This window comes from Echinops telfairi, unplaced genomic scaffold, assembly GCF_000313985.2.
Source record: "Echinops telfairi isolate 266 unplaced genomic scaffold, ASM31398v2 ScPeMD7_7427;HRSCAF=8465, whole genome shotgun sequence".
Lineage (NCBI taxonomy): Eukaryota > Metazoa > Chordata > Mammalia > Afrosoricida > Tenrecidae > Echinops > Echinops telfairi.
The window spans coordinates 7,737,854-7,762,057 of NW_022111327.1; the positions used below are offsets into that span (position 1 = coordinate 7,737,854).

General features: G+C 43.0%; 1 protein-coding gene across 4 annotated transcripts in view; it reads right to left on the reverse strand.

The window, feature by feature from the left end:
• Window positions 1–4,262: 4,262 nt before the first annotated feature.
• CHRDL1 (chordin like 1) overlaps window positions 4,263–24,204 on the reverse strand; it is a 179,321-nt gene continuing 159,379 nt past the window's right edge. For 2 of the 4 annotated variants that reach the window (XM_045298599.1, XM_045298598.1), the window contains exons 9-12: window positions 21,242–21,436; window positions 12,971–13,138; window positions 9,570–9,659; window positions 4,263–6,561 (exon numbers count right to left, since the gene is read on the reverse strand). In XM_045298599.1, coding sequence (XP_045154534.1) covers window positions 6,431–6,561; window positions 9,570–9,659; window positions 12,971–13,138; window positions 21,242–21,436 — 584 coding nt within the window. In that variant the 3' untranslated portion in view covers window positions 4,263–6,430. Of the gene's footprint in view, window positions 6,562–9,569; window positions 9,660–12,970; window positions 13,139–21,226; window positions 21,437–24,204 lie in introns of all 4 variants that reach the window. The other 2 variants (XM_030887899.2, XM_004710048.4) reach the window with 1 other exon arrangement.

Sequence of the window (24,204 nt, forward strand, 5' to 3'; positions counted from 1 at the left end):
GATTCCCTGTGTTTCCAGTTCCTATCTGTACCAGTGTACATCCTCTGGTCTAGCCAGATTTGTAAGGTAGAATTGGGATCATGATAGTGGGGGGAGGAAGCATTTAGGAACTTAGAGGACAATTGCATCATTGCTACACTTCACCCTGACTAGCTCATCTCCTCCCCGAGACCGTTTCATATGGGGATGTCCAATTGCCTACAGATGGACTTTGGGTCTCCACTCCACACTCCCCACCTCATTCACAATGATATGATTTTTTGCTCTGATGATGCCTGATCCCTGATCCCTGTGACAACTCGTTATCACACAGGCTGGTGTGCTTCTTCCATGTGGGCTTTGTTGCTTCTGAACCAGATGGCCACTTGTTTACCTTCAAGCCTTTAAGACCCCAGATTCTATATCTTTTGATAGCTGGGTACAATCAGCTTTCTTCACCACATTTGCTTATGCACCCGCACTGTATTCAGTGATTGGGTCACGAAGGTGAGCATCATGGAATGCCAATTTAATAGAACAAAGTATTCTTGCATTGAGGAAGTACTTGAGTGGAGGCCCAATGTCCTTCTGCTACCTTAATACTAAACCTATACATATATGCATATAGATCTATTTCCACATGCTCATATATAAATATATTCACATATGTACGTGCCTTTATTTAGACCTCTATAAATGCCCTTTGCCTCCCAGCTCTTTTCTCTATTTCTTTTTACTTTCCTCTTGTCCCACTATCATGTTCAGCCTTCAGTTGTGTTTCAGTAATTCCTCTCGGTTACATTACCCTTGGTCACGACCTCCCAGGCCTCCTAAACCCTCCTCACCACTGGTCTGGATCATTTGTTGTTCCCTTGTGCTGTGTTTGTTGACACCACTTCCTTTTCCCCCACCTCCCCCTGTCCCATGTCCCCCCGGAACTGTTGGTCCCATGGTTTTCTCCTCCAGATTGTTCATCCAGTCCATCTTATTTAGACAGACCTGCGGAGATAATAACATGCACAAAAACAAGACAGAGCAAAACCAAGCAACAAAATAAAACAAAACAACAACAACAACAAACCAATGACAACAAAACAAAACACAACAAGAAAGAAAAGCTCATAGTTAGTTCAATGACTGTTTGTTGGCCTTTAGGAGTATTTTCTGGTCGAGTCTTATGGGGCACCAAGCCCTGGCCCCAAAGTCTATTTTTGATATTCCCTGGCGACTTCATTGCTCTGTTCCCCTTGCTGTTCTGTTGCACTCCCTTAGTGTTTTGCCTTGGTGTGCTGGGGGGATCAGATCGGGTGGAATTCCCACACTGTGTCTCTAGTGTTGTTGCTTGTAGGGCTATGGGTCAGTGAGTGATGTCGTGTCTTGTAGTGGGGTCAGCCATGTGGTCTTCTCTGTCGATTGGCTGCTCTGAGTGGAAATATCGTCCTCAAGGCCTGGTGGGCCAGGATGTGCTCCACTCTCTCTTCCTCCCCCTTCATATGTTCCCATGTGCACTGATCAGACATGTCCCTCTCCTGGAGCTGCAGCTTCAGTGCTGCCCTCTGAAATACATTCTGGGGGGAGGCGCAGGTGTCCACGTAATTAGGACACGTAATTAGGATTGGGGACATCCCCTCAGACCTTTCCATTGGTTCCCTACTCCATGCCAGCATGTTCCTAGCAGAATTTCATTGAGAAATGTTATCCCATTCACAGGACAACCTTGTTATTGCCCCTCCACAAGCTTTTGTGTATTCCCCAAACTCAAAGAACATTGAAAAGGAACATGATTTGAGTCATTTGAGGATGCCAAACTATGTGATATTGAGGAAGGCTTATTAACAACCTGCAGTATGTAGATGGTACAACCTTGCTGGCTGAAATTGAGGATTAATCAAAGTACTTGCTGATAAAGATCAAGGATTGTAGTCTTCAGTATGGATGACAACTCAATATAAGGAAGACCAAAAGCCTCACAACCGGACCATTAGTTAACACCATGATACAGTAGAACCCCGTTACTCGACCGCATCAGTACTCGACAGAATCGGATTTCGAGGTGAAATGTCGAAAAAATTTTGCATCAGAGCTCAAACAAAACATCGGAATCCCAACCAACGCATGTGATTTTTGTAAACAAAAGCAGTTCGTGTTTCGATCATTCTGCGTTAGTTGGCATTGCTAGTATGCATTGTTTAAACCTTTTGCAGCTGTTTCAAGCTTTTTGCTCTATTTTTAAAATTTTTGTGGCTTTTTGTACTGTTTTTAGATAAAAACATGGGCCCTAAGAAAAAGTTTTTTAAAAGAATCATCATGATAAGGAACTAACTGGTTAACCGTGTTATCGATATTGTTGATTATCATTTAGCATTTAATAAACTCATTTAGAAACACCAACAGCAGAGCACATTAGACTTTTTTAGAGAAAGCCAGCCAGGTCCTAGTGAAAAAAGGCAAAGAAGGGGGAAAACTCCTGAAAAGCAGCTACCAGTTGATTTTATAGAAGGGGATTTCCCTTCCAAACTATGACTCTCTCTCCACACCTCCTCTCACACATACATCTGTGTTCACAGATCCAGATCCTCATCCGTCTCAAGGTATGGGCCATCCTGTAGTTGTTAAAAACTTTTTTACTGCTGAGTTTCTTATTTAAACTACATTATTTAACTCTGAACTTATTTACTTTGAAATTTCTGTGTAATGTTTTGTACAAGAAGGCAAGGTTAGGGTAAAAATTTGATGTTCAAAAAAGGATTAATCCATTTTGTTATTTTTTATGAGGAAAATTGATACGGAACTCAACTGCATCCCATCTCTATGCTCCTTCTAGAACATATTAGCGTTGAAGTCCAGGGTTCTACTATAAATGGAGAAAAGGTTGACGTTGTCAAGGATTTTTTTTCTTACTTGAATCCACAATCAATGCTCATGGAAGCAGCAGTCAAGAGATTTAAAAAAATGTGTTGCATTAGGTAAATCTGCTGCACAAGATCTCTTTAGAGTATTGAAAAACAAAGCTATTACTTGGAGGACTAATGTGCACCTGACCCAATGTATTCCCCATTGTATCATATGCATGTGAAAGTGGAACACTGAATAAGGAAGACTGTAGAAGCATCGATGCATTTGAGTTGTGGTGCTGGAGAAGAATACTGAAAGCTCCTTGGACTGCTCAAAGGACAAACCAGTCTTTGTTGGAAGAAGTAAGGCCTTGCCTCCCTAAAGGCAAGGACGGCAAGACTTCATCTTGCATAATTCAGACATATTATCTGGGGAGGTTAGTCTCTGGAGGACATCATGTTTGGTAAATGGAGGGGTGGTGACAAAACGGCCCTCAATGAGATGGGTTGACACTTTGGCTGCATCAATGGGCTCCAGCAGAGGAACCATAGCGAGGATGGCGCCGGACTGGGCAGTGTTTCATTTTGTTGTGCACATAGTCCCTATGAGTTAGAGTTTATTACATGACACCAAACAACAGCTACAACCAGAAGAGTGCAGAACGCATCAGGGAAGGGCTAGAGAGATGGAAAACACCACCCTTACAAGTATGGAGCCCTAGATGGTGAATATGTCAAGAAACTTTTGCTTCAAATTTTGATATTTCTGTTTAATCGAGGTTCCTATGATTTGGGGAGCAATACTTTGTCTTACCCTTGTATGTTATTTGACATCTCAGTAGTACTTGACACATTTGACTACTTTCTGTCGAAAAACACTCTTATCTTGGCTTCTGTAAGAGCACAGACAGCTGATGTGGGCATCTGAGGAATTTGGGTTTGGATCAGTATATGGGATCAAAGGCTTACCCTCCTCCTTACACAAATTTGTCCCTGACCAGCAGGCCCAAATTGAGGCTCCCAGTAAAATCCCAAGCCAATGGCCTCTGTCCTCAAAACTCTTCAAAGTCTTAACTTTAAGAGAGACCAAGGACCAGTGAGCAACTCCAATGCCACTTCTTCCTTGAATCTCCATGGTCATATGTGATTGCTGTGCAGCAGACACTATTATACTGATCTATTCAACTTTGCAAGGTTGCAAACGAAGGAGAATAGACTATTGTTCCCAATTTATAGTTAGGGGCACTGGCAAACACATCAGGTAAGTGGAGAGTTGGGATTAAAGACTCAGGCAGTCTGATTCCAATGTTAACTCTTAACTCCTGTGATATAGTGTGACAGGCATGTCAACATGAGTGTGAAATCGCCAAGCCCCACATATCACCTTAAGCTACCCAATGCAAGGACAATATTAAACAGAGGCAATCACTCACACAACACCAGTGTAGATGATCTTTCAAATTAACTTTAAGTTTATTAATTTAAAAATCCAGTAATATAATGACTACATAAATAAGTACCCTAGGTAGGCACTTGTCCTGTGGGAAGAGTGAAATGGCAATCCTGTTATGTTATTCTTAACTTGCTTATAGAAGGTAACTCTAAAATGGCTACAGCTGCTAAGTGATGCTTATGATACAAATAAATACAGAAGAACCACATCCATTCTTCTCTACTAACAAAAGGTGGCATGGCCTCTGTTGCTTCTCTCCTACTCCCTACCCAACACAAAACACTGGGGGCAGGAGAGGAAGGGGAAGCTCCTGCTTCCAGCAGCACTTTGGAAAGGTGTGTCCTAGGACCTGGAGGCAACAGTCTAGCTTACTGGGTGTCCCCTTAAGTTTGAGCTTTTCGAAAACACTAGGGTGGGAGGACTTTGAGGTCCTCTTGATTCCGCCTGAAGCTGAATCACTGCTTTAATTCACAACCTGGTTACTAGTCAGTACCATGGAGAGACTGCCACCTCTGGGTAAGGTGGCACCAGCTGTTTAATATGCCTCCCCCTCCCCCAAATAATGTTCTCTGGCCTTTCAACTAAGATGATCTATCCCCTTCTTCTGAAGTGCATGGGAGGGGCTGGGGAGAGGCTTGATCTCATGAAGCCCTGGCCACAAGGCTCTTGTGTTTCTTTATAAAGACAGGCTCCCTTTTATTCCCAGCTTGTCAAAAAGATTAGGTCTTTTATGAGTTTTCCTAGTGGTGTAAATACTCTAAGAAAAAGGTCTTTTAACTTATGGTCACAGGTGAGGGAATATGGAATTCTGAGGTCCTTAGCACTTCTGTCCAAGCCCTCATTCATTCCCTTCTGAGGCAACAGATCTAGAGAGCATCCTTGCGATCCTGACTGTGGAGCATGTGCGGCTTTCTCACAGAAGTGATACCTCAAGGCAGATTTCAGAGTGGATACATTCTATTCTGGTATTGCACTCCAAATAGACATTTTAGGGGTCACCTTCTCTAAGATCCTTGGTTCAAATTCAGGCCTGGTCATTTAAGAGTGGGTGATAGGAAGGTTTAGAGTAACAATCCCTACTTCAATTGCTAGCGCCTCCAACAAATAACTCTCTCAAGTTATGATCCCACACACGGAAGCCCACGAGAAGGGAGCCACTTGGCAGAGGCTGGGGGGTGGGGGTGGGGTGGAAGCTACCCTTCTACTTACAGAAAGAAAACTGTCCCTTTATGGAATTTTTAGAATTTAATTATTTAAACAAAATTTTCTAGCCATAAAACTCTGGCCTTGGGAAATATTAGTTACTACTGAGCTATTATTCATTGGTCAGTTGGGAAATAAGTGACAGTCTCACTGACATGTATTCATGCCTTTCTTCAGTAACTATTTAATCTTATATGGACTCAAAATCCAAGTCTACCTTTTTTATGCAGTCCCCCCAGGGGTAGTGGGGAAGAGGGAAAGCGTCATCAGGGAAAGGTGATACACTACTTCACCCTAAAGCTGACTCTAAATTGGTCTTCTTCCTGCCATCATGGTTGGTAATATCAGCAACCGCACCAAAAACCCAAAAGACAGAACCTTCCGTTCATATTTTCTTGGGTGTCCACGACTTCCAAGCTAATTGGGATCTGGGCAAAGGAAAGGAGACAGAACCTCGGCTGTCCTTGCCTCCGAAGGGTAGTTTACTGTATGTACATGTGTGTGTGTGTGTGTGCATGTGTTAGGAAGCGGTGTGGTGGTGGTGGCACTCTTCTTTAAACCCAAGACGTTCTAAAATTCCAAAAGTATAATTTCATGCAAATAATTATTTTGGACTCCCAAATTCCTACTCAAGCAATTTTCTTTCTCTCTTTTTCAATCTAGATTACGACCCCAGGGTTCTGTTTGCTCTTTAACCTGTACAGAAATAATGTGCTTCTCTAAGAGACTAGAGCCACAGCCCGGCTCTTCCTCCCACAAAAACTTCCAGAGTCTTCTAGTCTATTCAGAGGAAACACTTAAGGCCTGACGCACACCCCACACCCCCCACATAAAGGAGCAAGTGATGCTGTGTATGGCATGAATAAGTGACTGCTATTGAGTTGGAGATTTTAGAACACTGTTGACTTAAGCAAAATAAGCCTGCAGTCCAGCTGCAGCTTGAGTGTTCTGGCTGTCGCCTCTAACAGTGGCCCTTTTCAGACTTCTCCAGGAACAAAACTTTGACCAAATCTTCAAGTTCTGTTCTGCACACACGACGTGAACACATCTGGCTGATCTGAGCTTCACCTTCAGTGAATATCTTCCACTGGCCTGAAAGAAAAACACAGAATAGCCAAGAGAATGTAAAAGGAGAGCGCTGAGCAAATCGAGAGTAAAACCAATATATTCAATCCTTACCCACTCACTCATGAACCCATCAGGGAATTTGGAACACAAATGTGAGAGGGCTCCAGAAAGGGGTGAGGTGGGGGGGTGGGCGGAGCTGGGGCAGATAGAGAAAATGGGCCGTGGGCTTTTCATTTCAACACATAGTATTGGTAAGAAGCCCAAGAATAATATGTAACTTGCTTCTTCAAGAGTAAAATGTAAGTATTATGCCTGGAATCTTGACAGAATATTTAGCATGTACAGAATGCTCTATTTTCCATTTGTTGGTGATTTAGGCAGCTCACTAGGCCTAACAAGGCACTTTGGAAAGTGATGTCTGGGATATGACTGAGGTTTCACTAACTTTTACCCACTGCCATTGAGTCGAGTCTGACTCATGGTGACCCTGTAGAGGGTTTCCCAGACCGTAAATCTTTATGGGAACAGACAGCCTCATCCTTCTCCCGAAGAATGGCTGGTGAGGTGGAATCGTTGAACTTTGGATTAGCAGGCCAATGCTTATCCCACAATGCCACCAGGGCTGCTTGTGCTAACCCTTAGGACCTCCAAATATTGGCTTGGGTTACTTGATTATGTACAGCTCTTGTCTCTGTTCCTGCCACCCAAAAGGGAAGTACACATGGATTAAGCCCCTGCTGAATCTTGCACCAGGGAGGTGTATGGCCTTGCTAGTATGCGGAATGCATTGAAAAGTAATTCTTGCAGACATAGTTAGGTTAAAACTCAGCACCCTATCATTTATTCTCCTTTAGGATCCATTTAAATTTGCTCTAGTTTTTAATGTTTTCTGCTTTCTTTCCCATTGAGGCTTTCATTGGTTTTACTTTGCTCTTGTTAGTTTTTGTTGAATTTTTTTCTTTTAATATTTTTCTTTATATGCCATCCAGGATCGGTGAGTCTGTAGGGACAGTAGCAGAATTAATGGTTCCTTGGGGGCGTAGCAGGGAGGGTTGTAGGGAACTGGAGAGCTCATAATGGTGAGCACAAGAATGAAGCAAAGGTTCTGGAAATGATTGTGGTGCTGATTGTACAACGCTTCTTGGTGTGATGGAATTATTGAATTGTGTGCTATGCTAACTATATGTCAATAAAACTTTGGCGGGGGGTGGGGGGGGGACGCGCGTGGGCGACCTGCTTGCTCACCTCTGCTTTCACCTAAGTCTACGCTCTGTTCTTTAGCATCCCTAAATTCCCTCCCATGCCTCCATAAATATTTCCCTTCTCCTCTCATGGGATCTGTTTCCATGCTGGACCAGTGCAGCTACATCCCTTCCATTCCCTGTTATTTATGGTTGTGTTCTTTGCCATTTCCTGTTTTCTCTGCTCCCTCCACGGAATTGTACCACTGCTAACGTTTCCCTACCAATTTCCCTATTTCCCCATTCTAGCCTGTTACCTGAGCAAACATTTTGCTCGCAAGTTCTGTGCTGGACACTGGAACCCCCTTTATGTTTCTGGCCCATCCCTTTTCTAATCCTCCAGGTCCTTGAAGGGCAAGATCTTCCTTCTCTTGCCATCCCCCGGCTGTGTTAAATAACCTTCGCAATGAACTTCTCGCCCCAGGTATCTTCAGTTTTCTTTTTATTGCTGTGCTCCCAGTGCTGTAACCAGGAGACCTTTGAACCCAAGGAAAACCAGTGCCTCCTAATCACAAACATCTTCGGAACCTCTTCTCTCTTCCTGCCTATACAGAGACCTGGCCAGCTTACCTGGGAGCTCCATTTTGTGGCTTCTTTATCCCTTGGATCCTTCCCTCAGCCCATTCTCTCTGAAAGGCACATGATATAAAGGAATGGGGCTTGTTCTTCATGGCCAGATGAACCTGAACAACCACTTCATTGCCTACTTCCTTCAACTGCACACAGTTGGAGGTCTACCACACATTCCAGTGGCGATGGGCAAAGAGTCATGTCATTGATCCTGAGACCCAAGATTCTGCCTCCTTCGTTCCTGCCTCACATCTGAGTTGGTTTTGGTCACATGCACTGAATGTCTCCTAGTCTCTGGCAGAAGAGAAAAGAAGTGACCATATCCACCCTATTGCCTGCGGCCTCTTGGCTATCTCTGCTCAGCTGACTCTTAAGTAACTTACCCTAAACATGTTCCAAGTAACACTCATTATTTTCACCAATACCTACCTAGATTTTCAATGGTATTATCATTCACCCAGTCTATAAAGCTGTTGAATCATATCTCTCCTTGATACCTAATTTTGCAGACTTCACTTCAGAGATGTCTCTCCCATGGACCTCTCCTCCTCTGTCTCACCGACTTAATACAATGCAAGAGCTTATTATTCAAACCATCACCAGCTGCCTTCCTAACAACTTGCCTTTTAGTCTACACAACAAGAAGCACCTCTTCCTAAAACTTACACACACACAGATTAACAGTGCCTAGTGCTATCAAATACCTAGGCTCCCTCTAGCATGTGAAGTGGAAGAGCTGTAAGGACACTAGGTTATGTGAATATTTTTAAAGATGCATGACCACCTAGGTGCAGTGCCCAAAGAGCCAAACAGAGCTTTGATGGAGCCAGGTACTGGACTGGCATTTTCTCTCTCTCATCTCCAACACCAAATGCAAAGTCTCCACAAAGACCAGAAGTCTTGGGAGCTGTCTCCAACCCCCTTGAAGCTCTGGATTGGCTATTCCAGACCTCTTGACCTGAGCAGCATATACGCAGATTCCACCTGAGTTGGTACTCATCACTTCCAAGCTTGTCCGTTTACATTCAGGCACCCCAGTCACGACGGAAGTCACCCAGGGTAGAACTAGCACATCTGCAACAGTTGCTTTTGAACGTTGTTAAAGTTCACCAAAGAAACAGAGGGACTTTCTTTGGGGGGGGTGGCGGGGGGCTCTGCTCCATTCAAAACTGAATGCCATTGCCAGGGTGGCGGTAGTCAACAACGATCAGTGGCACTTACTCAAGGTTGTCCTGGTCACCAGCTTGAAGTGATGGAGCTCCTCAAACATCCTCTTGGAGATCTTCTCAATATGGAAGTGCTGGAGGATGCCTGGAGTTAAGCAAAAAGTGGGGCAGGTGGTCAGGCGTGCTCTCTCTGGAACCACCGACTCCCTTTTCTGCTTGGGCTGAGCATATCATCTCATTACTGGGGCTTAGGAGTATCGAGCTGGGTTGTGTAATGTGCTTAAACAAGAACTTGGATGGCTCAGTGCTTATAATTGACTCCATTTGTTTCCTTGGCTCAATGGCCTCCCCTTGGCTTTTCTAGGGGATGGAGATAAGGGAACTAGTGCTGTTGACTATGGGAACCCCACCCCACCCCCATTCCAGGAAAAGCAACATGGAATCGTGCATGAGTGCTGGTTGGAGCTTCTTCAGCCAAAGGCAGTATAAGAAACGCTGCCCTTGCCCCAAGTCTGGGTAATGTGCCTGCCAAACCACTGGGCTGCCCTCCTGGCTAAGCAATGAGAGCCAGCAGGAGAAGTGCAATCAGGTAGTTTGTATAAATGGAGAAGCCACCCTGTTTCTAAACTCGCTGAAAAGCGTATTTTCCTTTGGGAAATAACAGCTCCTTTACTCTTGTTATAAAAAAAGTGAGAAAAGTTAAAATAAAGTGGCTTCTAAAGCCTCAATTTTGTCTGAGTATGTGTGCGTGCGTGAGTGTGTGTGTGTGTGTGTGTGTGTGCTTAAATCAGACTACCAGATAAACAACTGAAAACTGCCTTGCAGTTAAAGAGCAACATGTTACCAGCCCATTTCAATAACGCTCAAGATGCCTACAGGGGAAGAAGTCAATGAAGAGGAGGTTTTTCTCTGCACAGCAAGCACAAGCCTTGATTACCCAGCACTGTGAATAAGAGGCTACTTAGATACTGCACTGACCGTCAAAACCATCTACATACCTCTGTGGGGAGAGAGATGTGGGGAGATCAATAGTGAGCCCCACTGCTAGTAAAGTCAACAGGACAGTCCTTTTCCTAGGTGGTCAGCTATGGATGAGCTAGGTAAGTAGATAGAGAAAACTCACCATTCCTCAGGGTTGAGCAAAAATAAGCATGGAGGTAAAACATGCCATTTTTAAGGGTCTATCTTATTTTAAGGTACCCTGGTGGCACAGTAAGTTGTGTGTTGGACTGCTAAACCTGAGGTCAGCCGTTTGAAACTGCCAGCCACTACATGAGACCGAGATGAGGTTTCTTACTCTCACAAAAGTTTACAGCCTTGGAAATCCATAAGGGGCACTTCAACTTCAGTGGTAGGGGGAGAAAGCTGTGTTTAGGGAGAGATTCACATTAAGACAAACCCATTACCACCGAGTCAATTCTGATTCATAACAACCTTATAGGATCGAGTGGAAATCCTCCTTAAAATTTCTAAGACTGTGAATCATTACAGGAGCAGCCAGTCTCATCGTTCTCCTAGTGAGTGATGGGTATGTTGTTTGAACCACTGGCCTTGTGGTCAGCAGCCCCCAAATGCTTCACCCAGAATGCCACCAGAATCAAAGACAGAAAGATGGTTGTTAAAGGGGGGGGGTAAGGCTCACAAAATTACTGGCGTGCTTCTGAAAATATGATACTTGCATTAGAATCATTTGACTGTGTGTCCAAGATGCAAATGTTTAGAACTTATCCAAAGCCTACTCTAGTCACAGCTCTTGAATGGGCAAGGGAATTGTATTTTCAAACACCTCTTTGTGTGGTTATGATGCACCCTGAAATCTGAGCACTTGAGGTGAAAGACAGTACGAGAGCGATATGGAATCTCAGATGGTGGTTACACATTGGGTTGTGATCTGCATGGTCAGCAGTTTGAAACCACCAGCAGCTCCGTAAGAGAAAGACTGGGCTTTCTAATCCTGTAAACAGTGTACAGTCTCAGAAACCCACAGGGGGTCACTATGAGTCAGCATTGACTCAGCGGGTGTGAGTTGGTTTGGGGAGTCTTGTGTCTATGGGATGGCTTAAATAGCAGAAAGATCACACACAGTAAATGGCATACAGTTGCTTATGATGGTCAATGTGAATAATCAGGAAAGAAATGGAACAACAGGACTGAAATAGTTTCTTCCGTGAGACTCTAAGCTTCCAGAGGGAACAGATGATGCCTTGAAAAGAAAGAAAGAAAGAAAGAAAGAAAGAAAGAAAGAAAGAAAGAAAGAAAGAAAGTTGTCTTACTCCAAGAATACATAGAATGATTCTGGAGATTTAACCTCACACTAAATTAACAGTTGAATGTTTGTTGAGCATCATACTGTAAAGGAAGATAAAACTCTAACACTTTACCATTTATCGCCCCTTTAACCCATTTTAAACTAGTTCTAGTACTATTTTCGGCTTTCTTTTTGAATGATGTTTTTCTGTTTTACTTTGTTATTATTGCTAATTTTTTAATAATGTTTTCCATCTATGAAATCCAGGAGAGGTAAATCTATAGAAACAGTAACTGGAATAATGATTTCTTGGGGGTATGGTAGGGGAAGTTGGGGGGAAGAGGAGCTAATAACAATGAGTACAAGAAAGAGGAAAATGTTCTAAAATTGACTGTGGTGGTGATTGCACAACCCTTCTGATATGATTGAACTGTTGAATTGTATGATAAGTGAATTATATGGCATTAAATTTTTTCTTAAAAATTAGAGGATCGCGAATTTCACTCAGGTAGTTCTCAAAGTTAACTGTTCATATTAAAATCATTCACAGAGCTTTAAAAAAAAACACAACAGGACAAAACAACACTGGTGCCCGGGCCCCACCCCAGGCAAATTAGTCAGGCTCTTGCGGGGTGGAGCCCTGGCATTGGTTCTCTTTAAAAAAAAAAAGTCTAGCTACCCACCTGTAGAGGAATGGGTAAATGAACTCTGGTGCTTACATACAATGGACTAGTAAGCGTCTCTAAAAAGCAATGACGAAACTGTCATGATAATGGAAACTTTTGAAGACACTTTGCTCAGCAAAGTGAGTCAGTCTTTTAAGGACAAATATTGTATGAGACCACCATTGTAAAATAAAATACGAAAATGGTTTTCACACCCAAAGGAGACTTTGAAGGCTATGAAGCACGGGGGAGGGAAAAGGTAGAAATTATGAGAGGGGAGGAAATATAAAGGGGGGTGTCTTTTAGGCTATAGAAGAGGCTGGTATGCAGCCAGTGTTGGGTGAGGTGAGAAAAATAACAGTCTTGAAGGGTAAATACTTTGTAGCAAAATCCATGATTAAACTTCAAGGCAACAGTCACAAATGTTTTAGGCATATTTTAGTTTCTAACTAACCAGGAAAGTTTTGACCCAAACAGAAGGATAAGCTGAAATAAAATTAAGGTGAGTCTTCCCTTCATTCCTTGTGCCCTCTAATTGCTCACCTTTTCGAATGGTCCAAACATGGACCTCAACCTGAGGTGGTCTCTCAGTCTCCAGTGCTATTTTTCTGGTGGTCTCCCCATCTTCCATAAACACAGATTCATACACTGGCATCGTTTCTTCTCCACAGAAATAGCCCTTGCTGTCAAAGCTTGGGCTTGGAAGTTCTTCTGGAAACAGGAGGCAGGTAGAGTTTTGTCACGATTTTCCAAAAGCAAAAGTGAATCTTGGGGATTTGTGTATCTTACTGTTCCTAATGCCATACATTTCTCAAAAGTGGAAAATGAATGAGAAGGTTCTGACAGACGTCCCACTCATACTTCATTTGCCTAGCATTGACTCACCTCAAAAGAGCCACCAAATCACAAAGGAGCATACTGAAGTATATAGGATGGCAGAATCCACAGTTCTGCAGAACATGGCCCCCAAAGGAAACTGCTTTCACTTCCTGCCCTCACTAAGAACTGGACATTCATGGGGAGGAGGGAGAATGTGGCCAGGTACAACTCTCCTGGACATGAAAATGAACATAGACTTTTCTAGACAGGGTCAGGATTATGGTCTGTCCAGTCCAGTGTTGCCAATAGAAATTCAGGGCATCGGCTGACAGAAGGCCTTGGTTAACTTCCCTGGAATCACTTGAATATGTTTAGAAACCATCTATGACACTCATTTATGTGCATATATTTGCCCAAAGGATCTATCCGAATTGGCTTGACATTTCTGAGTGCTCTTTGATTTGTTTGTAAGGGGACCGATATTACCAGATTAACATTCGTGCCAGAACCTAGATGTCAGATGAGTCATATGTATGCTATGTCAAATGAACAGCCCTGAGACACACCAAACGTGGCCCAAATCCCTCAACTGTGGATCATTTAATACGCAAACTAAACTGTTGCATTTCAGCTCCCAGGCAAAAAAGATATTAGCCCTGTGATCCTCCTTATTCCCTCCACCTTCCACTCTCCTCAACCCCTGACCAAAACAAAAATACCTCCTGGTTGGTTGTTAGTAAGTTCATTTCTTTGCTAGCCTCCAAATCAGCACCCTTTACAGCTAGATATTTTAAATGGACACTGGGACCAGGATCAGCCAAGAGAAGCCACGGACACGCCCCAAATTGGAACATATGCAGAAGCCCTCTGTTAAGAAAATCTAAATAGTTCGGGATGAAGGCATTGGACACTGTGTACTTGGGATCTGTGACTCTAATGAGGGAGTTTCGCTGTTCACCAATCAGACACATTTGCATTAGACATCGTAAACAAATTGTTGTCTTATGTCTTCTGTGGACTTGATTAACTTTTCCAGCCTGTCACCATTTAGCCACTACATGGACAAAACCATAGTCTTCTCTGATTGGATGACTCAATTGGTTGATTCTCTAAGAATCAAACTGCCTTTTGTCTCTTGTCCTGCTTTTTAGCAATCTGGTGACTCAGTGGGCTAGTCTTTTTTACTCTATGTTAGGAAGTGAAGGGCTATATGCTAATACTTTTGGATTGGGGACAGGGGGATTGGGGGAGGGGGAAGTAGGCCCTGACTGTACAAGGATAACTGTATATTCAGGAATCACCTTGAGAGCAAGATCTGCCTAAACTCTGCACATCAGTTCAATATTGGCCAGGACTATAAACAGCTGAGGAAATGGATGGTGGTACAAGAAATATTTATGTGCTACAAAGTCATCCTGTCCCATAACACCCTCCTCCTCCAAGAGCTTAATTTACTAGCCCAAAGAGCAAGACCTCTTAGTAACACAATCCTAACTGGCATTTGTAAATATTTAGAGTGAGCAAACTGTGTTCTTGGAGCTACCTACTCGGGCAACATCTGCCTCATGCTACACTCTCCACCTCAATGATTCCCCGTTCACCTTCTTAGGTTTCCTTCTGGAGGGGCATGCCATGCAGCACACTTGAAGCCATCCTTAGCCATGCACACCTTCCACAAGCAAGCTGTTCTGAGCTCCACCTGTTCTTGCCAATACTAAAAAGTCAGTCCGCACAGTGCCTGATGAAGGAGATGTACTAACTCAGACCAGGAGTCTTTCATGTTGTACGGAAATTCCTGCCACTGATGTGGGAGGTTAGGGGTTAGGAGGTTCTACTTTAGGAAGTGGAAGTCTTACACAGCCCTGTAGTTAACTACTGATTTGCAATCAAGACCAGGCCAGCCTCTACCAGAGCATAAGGAAGAGAGTGGTGAAAATCGCTTGGTTTCTTTGGCCCAAATTTGTTCCTGGAGTAGCCTGCATTCATTTGTTACCACAAGAAACTCTTGGCTTGGTCAGCAGTCAATTTCGCGTATTACTTATGAGTCACAATAGCTTCAATGGCAGTGAGTTATCAACATGAAATAACCGAATATACTAGTCTTATTTTCTTCCCCCTTCCTCCATTGTTCCTTTGCCTTAGTGATATGTCATTTTAAGAGCCCAAGTATGACATGATCTTCCACTTTATCACCCCTTCATATCACTCGACTCAACACACATATCATTTTCTTCTGGCACGTCTTTCCTGGCCAGCCTTTCTTTTTCTTTCTGTCATTTTATTAGGGGCTCATACAACTCTTATCAATACAGACATCAATCGTGTAAATCACATTTGTACAGTCATTGCCCTCATCATTCTCAAAACATTTGCTCTCCACCTAAGCCCCTGGCATCAGCTCCTCATTTTTTCTCTTCCCTCCCCACTCCCCCCTCCCTCGTGAACCCTTGATAATTTATAAATTATTATTTTGTCATATCTTGCCCTGTCCAACTTCTCCCTTCACCCACTTCTCTGTTGTCTGTCCCCCAGAGAGGAGGTTATATGTAGATCCTTGTAATCGGTTCCCCCTTTCCAACCCACCCTCCCTCCACACTCCCAATATCGCCACTCACACCACTGGTCCTGAAGGGATCATCCGCCCTGGATTCCCTGTGTTTCCAGTTCCTATTTGTACCAATGTACATCCTCTGGTCTAGCCAGATTTGTAAGGTAGAATTGGGATCATGATAATGGTGGTGGTGGGGGGGCATTTAGGAACTAGAGGAAAGGTGTATGTTTCATCATTGCTATATCGCATTCTGACTGGGTTATCTCCTCCCCGAGAACCTTCTGTAAGGGGATGGACAGTGGCCTGCAAATGGGCTTTGGGCCTCCATTCTGCACTCCCCACCTCATTCACAATGATATGATTTTTTTGTTCTGATGATGCCTGATACCTGATCCCTTCGACATCTCGTGATCGCACAGGCTGGAGTGCTTCTTCCATTTGGGCTTTGCTGCTTTTGAGCTAGATGACCGCTGGTTTTACCTTCAAGCCTTTAAGACCCCAGATGCTATATCTTTTGATAGCTGGGCATCATCAACTTTCTTCACCACATTTACTTATGCACCCATTTGTCTTCAGTGATTGCATCAGGAGGTGAGCACACAGTGATATGATTTTTTGTTCTTTGATGCCTGATAACTGATCCCTTCGGCACCTTATGATCACGCCGGCTGGTGTGCTTCTTCATATGGGCTTTGTTGCTTCTGAGCTAGATGGCTGCTTATTTACCTTCAAGGCTTTAAGACTCCAGATGCTATATATTTTGATAGCCGGGCACCATCAACTTTCTTCACCACATTTACTTACTCACCTGCTTTGTCTTCAGCAATTGTGTCGGGAAGGTGAGCATCATAGAATGCCAATTTAATAGAAGAACGTATTCTTGCATTGAGGGAGTGCTTGAGTGGAGGCCCAGTGTCCTTCTGCTACCTTAATACTAAACCTATAAATATATGCCCATAGATCTATTTCCCCATCCTCATATAAAAATATATTTATATATGCACATGCCTTTATTTAGACCTCTATAAATGCCCTTTATCTTTTAGCTCTTTCCTCGTTTCTTTTTTTTTTTTAACTACAGCACACTGTACTTTTCAACTGGGTTTGGTCATTCATTGCAGTGGTCACGCAGAATGGAGACAATATGGTTATGAGTATTATTAGGAAATTTAACAGGTTATCATTCAGGTGAGAAAAGCTCATGATACATTTGCCCAGTCAGGACAGTCTCTTCTCTGCCATGCTCACATGGCTTTTCTCTGGGCTCAGCCACTTGGCTTGGCTTCTGCCCTGCTTGGGTAACGTTACAAAGCAATTTTAGGGCTGACAATAAATCCCTAAAGGGCATGCTACTCTGTGATAAGCAGCCCAAAGGCACTCAGCTTCCACTCCATAGGTCAACAAAACCAACTCCAATTAAGTGCTGGCACCACATTCCATAATTCAGCTTCCTGCCCCAAAGCACTCAGCTTTACTTGTTCTGTGGGCTTGGAAGTACACCGCTTCATCTCATACCCTGGCTTCTCTTGTGTCAGAGCCCTCCTCATTTCTTTTGACTTTCCTCTTGTCCCACGATCATGCTCAGTCTTCATTTGGGTTTCAGTAATTCCTCTTGGTTACATTACCCTTGATCGTGCCCTACCAGGCCTCCTATACCCTCCTCACCAGACCAGCCTTTCAAAAGTGCTCCCCTCAACATTCTCTCGATTTAGCTTTAGGTCAAACCCATCTCTTGCTCTTGCTCAATCTTTATTCACCACAACCTAAAGTCATTTGATTGGGTTGTGTTGACTTGTCTTCTCCCACTAGACTAGAAGGACCCTAATGACAAGTAGTTTTGTCATGTTTGCCTGCAAGAGTGTCTGACACAGAGTTGGCATTAACTCGCTATTTCCAGATTGAATGGGTGTATGGGTGCATGCCCTTTGAAGCTCAGTAGGTGCTGCTGGCCTGGAGGAGGTATGCTGGGCTGTGTGGACAGTGAGCATCCTTAGGCCATTAGGACTATCAGGAATGATTCAATATGTGCTTGCTTCGGCAGCACATATGCTAAAAGTAGGAATGAGTCCACATGCAGACACTGAGAAGTTCACAGAACAGGACAGAATCTCTTTTCTCATTGCAGGTTGCCCAAGGAGTCCCTTATCATCACTCCCTGGACCAGGCTGGGGAAGCAGGAAAGATGGCTATTTCAGTGCAAGGTTCATACAACAGTCTCTTTAATTTATTGCCAACTGGGAATCTGGAGGGTGGTTTTTAACATACGTTTATTATGTTTTCTAATTACAAAGGTAATAGATGATTATGTTAAAAATGTAGGAAATAGCTATACAACAATAAGGACATAAGAATTACCCATAATTCAGTCACCCAAAGATGGCCACTGTGAACATTCTGCCACATACCCGGCCTATCTTAACATCCTGATCTATATTCTTCCAGTACTTTAAAAAATGTGTTGATTAAGCATACATAAACATTTACTTTTATTTCAACTAGTGATATCATATACATATTGTTTTATAGCTTGCTTTTTTACTTTATATCTTGCAAGCATCTTTCCATGCCATTAAATCTTGGTCTACAATGATTTTACAGGGTTGCAGAACACTCCACAGTATAGATGTCGTTAGATACCATGAATTCAATTCCGACTCATTGTGACATGACGTACAACAGAATAAAACACCACCCAGTACTGAGCCATCCTCATGAGTGTTGTTTTAGCCCTTTGGTACAGCCACCCTGTCATTCCATCTCCGGGAGGACCATCCACTCTACTGATGACCTTTGACTTTTTTTTAAAATCATTTTATTAGGGGCTCATACAACTCTTATCACAATCCATACATACATCAATTGTGTAAAGCGCATTTGTACATTCGTTGCCCTCATCATTCTCAAAACATTTCCTATCCACTTAGGCCCCGGCATTAGGTCCTCATTTTTCCCCTCCCTCCCCGCTCCCTCCTCCCTCATGAGCCCTTGATAATGCATGATGTCCTTTTCCAGGAAGTGGTTTTCTCCTGATAACATGTGCAAAGTATGTGTGACAGAGTCTTGACATCCTCACTTCTAAAGGGCATTTATTTACCCATTCCCGAATTGGCAGACTTTTATATTGGTTCCAAATTTTCATTATTGTAAACAGCACTGCAACAAACATCCTTGTGTTTATTTTGTATATGTGTCTCTGATCTCTTTCTTAGTATTCCCAGGAATGAAGATGCTGAGCCAACTAGTACATACATGAACGTTTTGATAAATATCACCAACATCAAGTGGCAATTATTTAATAGATGATGCCCATTGTGTATCCTCTTTTCATACTTTTTAAATTCTTTCTCTTATAAGAATCAACTGGATCAATAGAAACTTAGGCACACAATGAAATAAGATTTATCCTGAAGGTCTGAGATTCAAATTTAAGTATTTTGTAGTGAGAAGATTTATCTTACCTGGGGAAAAATTTTTTTGAAACTCGTGCTTTTTTTTTATTGCCGCGTATGTGTTTTAACTATGTTTCATTTTGTTTTTCAAGTTTTTGTGTATTGTTTTACAAGTTCTTATTTAAATTAGCTGAACATTAACATTTCAGATCATCGACTTCATATTTAACAGTATAAACTATTAATCAGATTACTAAAGTAATCTAATAATTTACCCTTTACTCCCTCCTTGATTTCTATTCTTCCTCTGATGGGCTACTATCTTCCATTTCACCCACATTAACACTTATCCACAGTCTAGCCCACTTTTGAGATAGAAGAGCCTGTCCCTCACAGCAATTTAAAAATTATTTGAGCGTTATAAGTAGATTTTCCCAAAGAAATGAAACACCATGATCTGAAGACGTTCCTTTACAATGTTTCCATCTTACTTCAGAGCCACATGTACATACTAAAAGAACTGCAGGTGGCTCACAAGGTGCCATTTCCTGACCCCTGGGCTAAATCATCATTTTGGGGGATGGGATGCACTTCCTTTTAGAATCTTTCTGGGTGATTCCAATGTGCAGAGAGTTTGAGAACCACTGTCCATTGCATCGAAGATGCTCAAGATGCCTTTCGCCTGTTTGGTCATGAGGAATTGCCTAAGATGAAGGAATCAATTATTTAACCCTCTGCTGACATGTAAGAATGTTTTGTTTTGCATCTGTGCCTTGAGAAATGCTTGGCAGGCAGGGAGAGTAATGATAAAGGCATGTTCCTGGAATTGATTGATTCATGAACTTCTAGCGCCAGACAGACCCTGAGAAATCATCTCTTTAGATTCCTCTATTCTGCAGAAAAGTTAACTGGGGATCAGAGAAACAAAGTGATGTGTTTGAGGTCGCACTGAGAATCTGGCAGATCCAGGTCTTGAATCCTTGATTACAAATTCCAAAATCAACTCCAGTACTACCCACCTCCTGCCATCTAGTCCACTCTGACTCACTGCAGCCTATAGGACAGAGCAGAAGTGCTCCAGGGAGTCTCCAAGGCTGCGCTTTTGGGGGGCAGCCGACTGCCTCCTCTTTCTCTCATAGAATTGCTTTCTTGTCGAGTTAGCATCAGCATTTGGACTTGCCAAGGCTCCTGTCCAATACTATATCATTTTAGCCAGCTCATCAATTGAAGGCATTAATTCACCTTTAAAAAATGTCATTTTCTACCAGCCTAGAAAATCACCTGGTTTCTAGGCTGTGGCTTTATTACCAATTAGTTTCGTGCTCTGGGCAAATCATTTTACCTCCATTTTGTCATCTGTAAAGGAGAAGCAATTATGAGTTGATAGAATTTTAGAATTTGAAGAGAACGTAGCAATGAATAATTCCAAATTTCTCATTGCACAGATGAGGTTTATGAGGCTCAAAGTGGACAGGACAGATTTCCGCAGTCACACAACTAGAGAATTGGAAGGGGGTGGGCGGGAGCATCCCACCTAATTCGAAATTAAAAATTCATTCAAATAACTGAATAAACTGAAACTTATGATCTATCCTATAAAAAAAAAAGAAAGGAAATTGGGCCAGAACCCAGCTCCTTCTACAATAACTCAACCTGTGTCAAATCCTATCTCCAAGTAATGTGCTTTCATGAGTTAAATGATGATGTAATTGAAAAGTGCTACTATTCTTCCTGGTAATCATGATAATCTCATTTCTCTACTATTTAGAAAAGGGACTTGGAACTACATGGGTCAATGGCATGGTACACAAAAGCAAATTTCCACCCCTACCCCATCCCCCATTTTTTCACACTAGTAAATTTCTTCCAAGGAACCATCTTATCAGCCGGTCAAGAGAGGAGAGAATTGTTCATTATTATTGGAAGTATGGCCATTAAAATGATATGTCAGATTGATTTTGCTTTTGAAGCTCAACTGATGTTGAAAACAACCATAGGAGGATCTCAGTCAACCAAAGGCAGGGCCTCCAACCAACGCACCTTTTGACTTTTTACCTGGACACACCTTGCAGCATTTTCCATCTATTTTTTGAGGATACTTGCAGGGGTATCGACTGGGGCAGTGGATTTTCTTACACTCCTGCTTGGTGACATTACAAGTGCACAGCACACACTCAACAATGCCAAATGCCCGGAGGTTTGGATGCCAGGACTCGCCATGGGAATAGGTCTTTCCGTTGGAAACACACACTGGAAGAGAACACAGGACTGGAAATTAAAGACTAGCGAGCTAAAAGGGGCCCTTGTGCTCAGAACCCTCAGAAACCCAGGTGCTGGACTCTATTAGACATCAGGTTTCCTTTGGTCTTGTCATTGGCTGTGGACACTGGACAAAGCAGCCTCCGCACTCAAAACACAGGGTCAGCAGCCATCTAGTAGTTCACCAGCAGCTTCTGGATGCTCAGAAGTTCCTGCTATATGAGGGGGCTTCAAAAAGATTGTGGACAAATTTTAAAATCTTATTACAACTTTTTCACGCACTTTTGAAGCCCCCTCATATAATAGACTTTCATTCAAAATGTGTTTGGTTTTTAATAGAGGAATGAACGCACATGTGTGACAGTGGGTTTCTGTGAGTCTCAGATCTCTGACCAAACATGTAGTGTTAATGCAATTCTACAGAGGATGTATGGCCAAAGTCAAGGTCATTCCAGACGTGAAAAGTTATCAGGGAAATTTGCTGTCCAGTGAGACTAGTGGCAAAAACTGCTGCTCTTCCCATAGGGTCTGGTCCCCCCAATCCATTCAAAATGTCAAATTCTATCAGCACGTGATATCCCAACATAGATAGGTATGGAGTTCAATGGTCGTGACCCACTTTCTAGAGTAGGAAAGAAGGTGCGAAAAATAGAACCCATTTCTTAAGAGACTGTGAAAGGGCAGACTTGTAAGTCTCAACTCGGGGTAGTTGAAATTTCTGTCTGCCACCTCATAGTGGTTGTAGAGATCCTGTGACAGAGAATCCTGCCTGCCCCACAGATACCCTTTGGCAACCTCACATTCGTTGAATGGGAAGTGAAGTCATTGGCTCCATGTTTTCTGAGGAGCCTCAAAAAAGCAAGCATCTGGGCTGCGTGCCCAGGGGCCTAGGAAGGGAAAAGGACCACAGGAGCATCCTCCAATGCAAATCAATCCCAATGCATCTGGCCTCTACTGGAAGGCATGGAGCTGGGCCCCAGGATCAGAAGTGCATGGGCCTGCAAATGAGAAAATCTGGGAATGAGTTATTTCCCCTGTTTGAAAGCACTAAGAGGTTCTGGAGATTTCGAGCCATGACTGGAGCTGGGACTGGGACTGGGCGTGTTTCTCGTTAATCCCATCACCTCATCAAACCCAGGGAGACCTGTCGGCATCCCCATCAACAACATCTCTAGGGTGGGTTGTATCACTTCAGGCGGGGCTAGGGTGGGAGAAAGAGTCCCACTTGGGGCGTTTCTAGGAATTGACTGATTTGGCTGCAAGACAAGGGCCTCAGAAGGATGAATCATTGGGCAATTTCGTTCTCATCCAGTCCACTGGGCCACATTAGGAAACATGGAAAATGTTGGCTGCCTTGTCCTGTCCTCTGCAAGAACTGCTAGAGTGCTGGGCACTCTAACAAGTCCATTTCCCACAAAGATTTCCAAGAGCCTAAACCTGTAGGGAAGTTCCCAACTTTACAACAAAACAGGCTAGATACTTGATACCTAAACTGTAGGGCCCGAGGCTATGTACACGATGAAACGGTAAGAAATGACCAGAATCATCAGACCAGATGTGTTGCTCACTGCCATGCCATGCCCTCACCTGTTCTCTCTCATTCCCTTCTAGACAATGTGAACACATGGGTGTGCAATAGGCTTCAAGCACATGTAGACTGGACTCAAATGTTCAATGGTGGAGTCCTGTCTCCAGTCCCAACTCTTTGACTCTAACAAGAAACCAAGTAGATGTATCTCAGAGGACCACATCATCGGTGACAAAGATGAAGGGAAGGATAAGACATGCTGAGGAGCAGGGCAGGGCTTCTGGTGTTGGATAACCAGCCCCTTCTTCCCTTAACAGACTGGGGGAAAGCATACACTCTGAAGTGGAATGCGGTGATACGGAAATGCAGTCTACTCTCCACCAACCAATTCTGAAGATGATTTTTGAATCGTCCAGTTTGGGAGCTGTGAGTTGAGAATTGGGGGTGGAGGGCAAGGGATTATCCAAAGAATTATAATTGAAAGGTCCAACGAGAACTGATGCCTCCAAATCGGTCGGGGCAGATGAACCAATGTCAACCAGCTGGCGCTTTCATAGGACATGGAGAAAATCCAGGGATGAACCTCTGCCACCACAAATGAAGAGGCCTGATGGAAACTCTGGGACTTAGGATTTGACAAATCCATTGCCCCACATGTTTCTCTAACGTTCTGAAATACTTTGGGAGCAAATGGAATCTATTGCAGGCAATTTAGGATCAAAAACCAAATCTCATCTGTCCCTAACTCCTCCTCCTTTCACAAATCCATATCCCAATGCCTTGGAATTTACAAATAATATATTTCAAATCAAACCCAAATCAGTGGTAAATATTTCCTATACATGTAATACACCACTAGTGGTTATTATTATTATTAATATTTATATATTTAAGTGTATTTCTTTTAAGATTGGAAATGTCAAAAGCAGTTTAATTTTTTTTACTTATAATCTGCATTTACATCTAACTGGTAACTGATGTGATCCCCTTGCTTTGCCTTGACTAGCGTTTCAGAGATTGATAGTCGGAGTTCTTTGTATCAGATTGTTTTTCAGCCATGTTATTAAATCATTTGGTTTAACAAATGTATTGCTTTAACCCATTCAGAGAACTGCCTTTGATTTGATTTTCTTTTAAAGGAAACAAAATATGTTTCTGGTTTCATAAAAAGGAACCAGCTGAGCTCTTGCTCCGAAGCACTGGTTGACATGATGCCTAAAAAAGTAAGCAG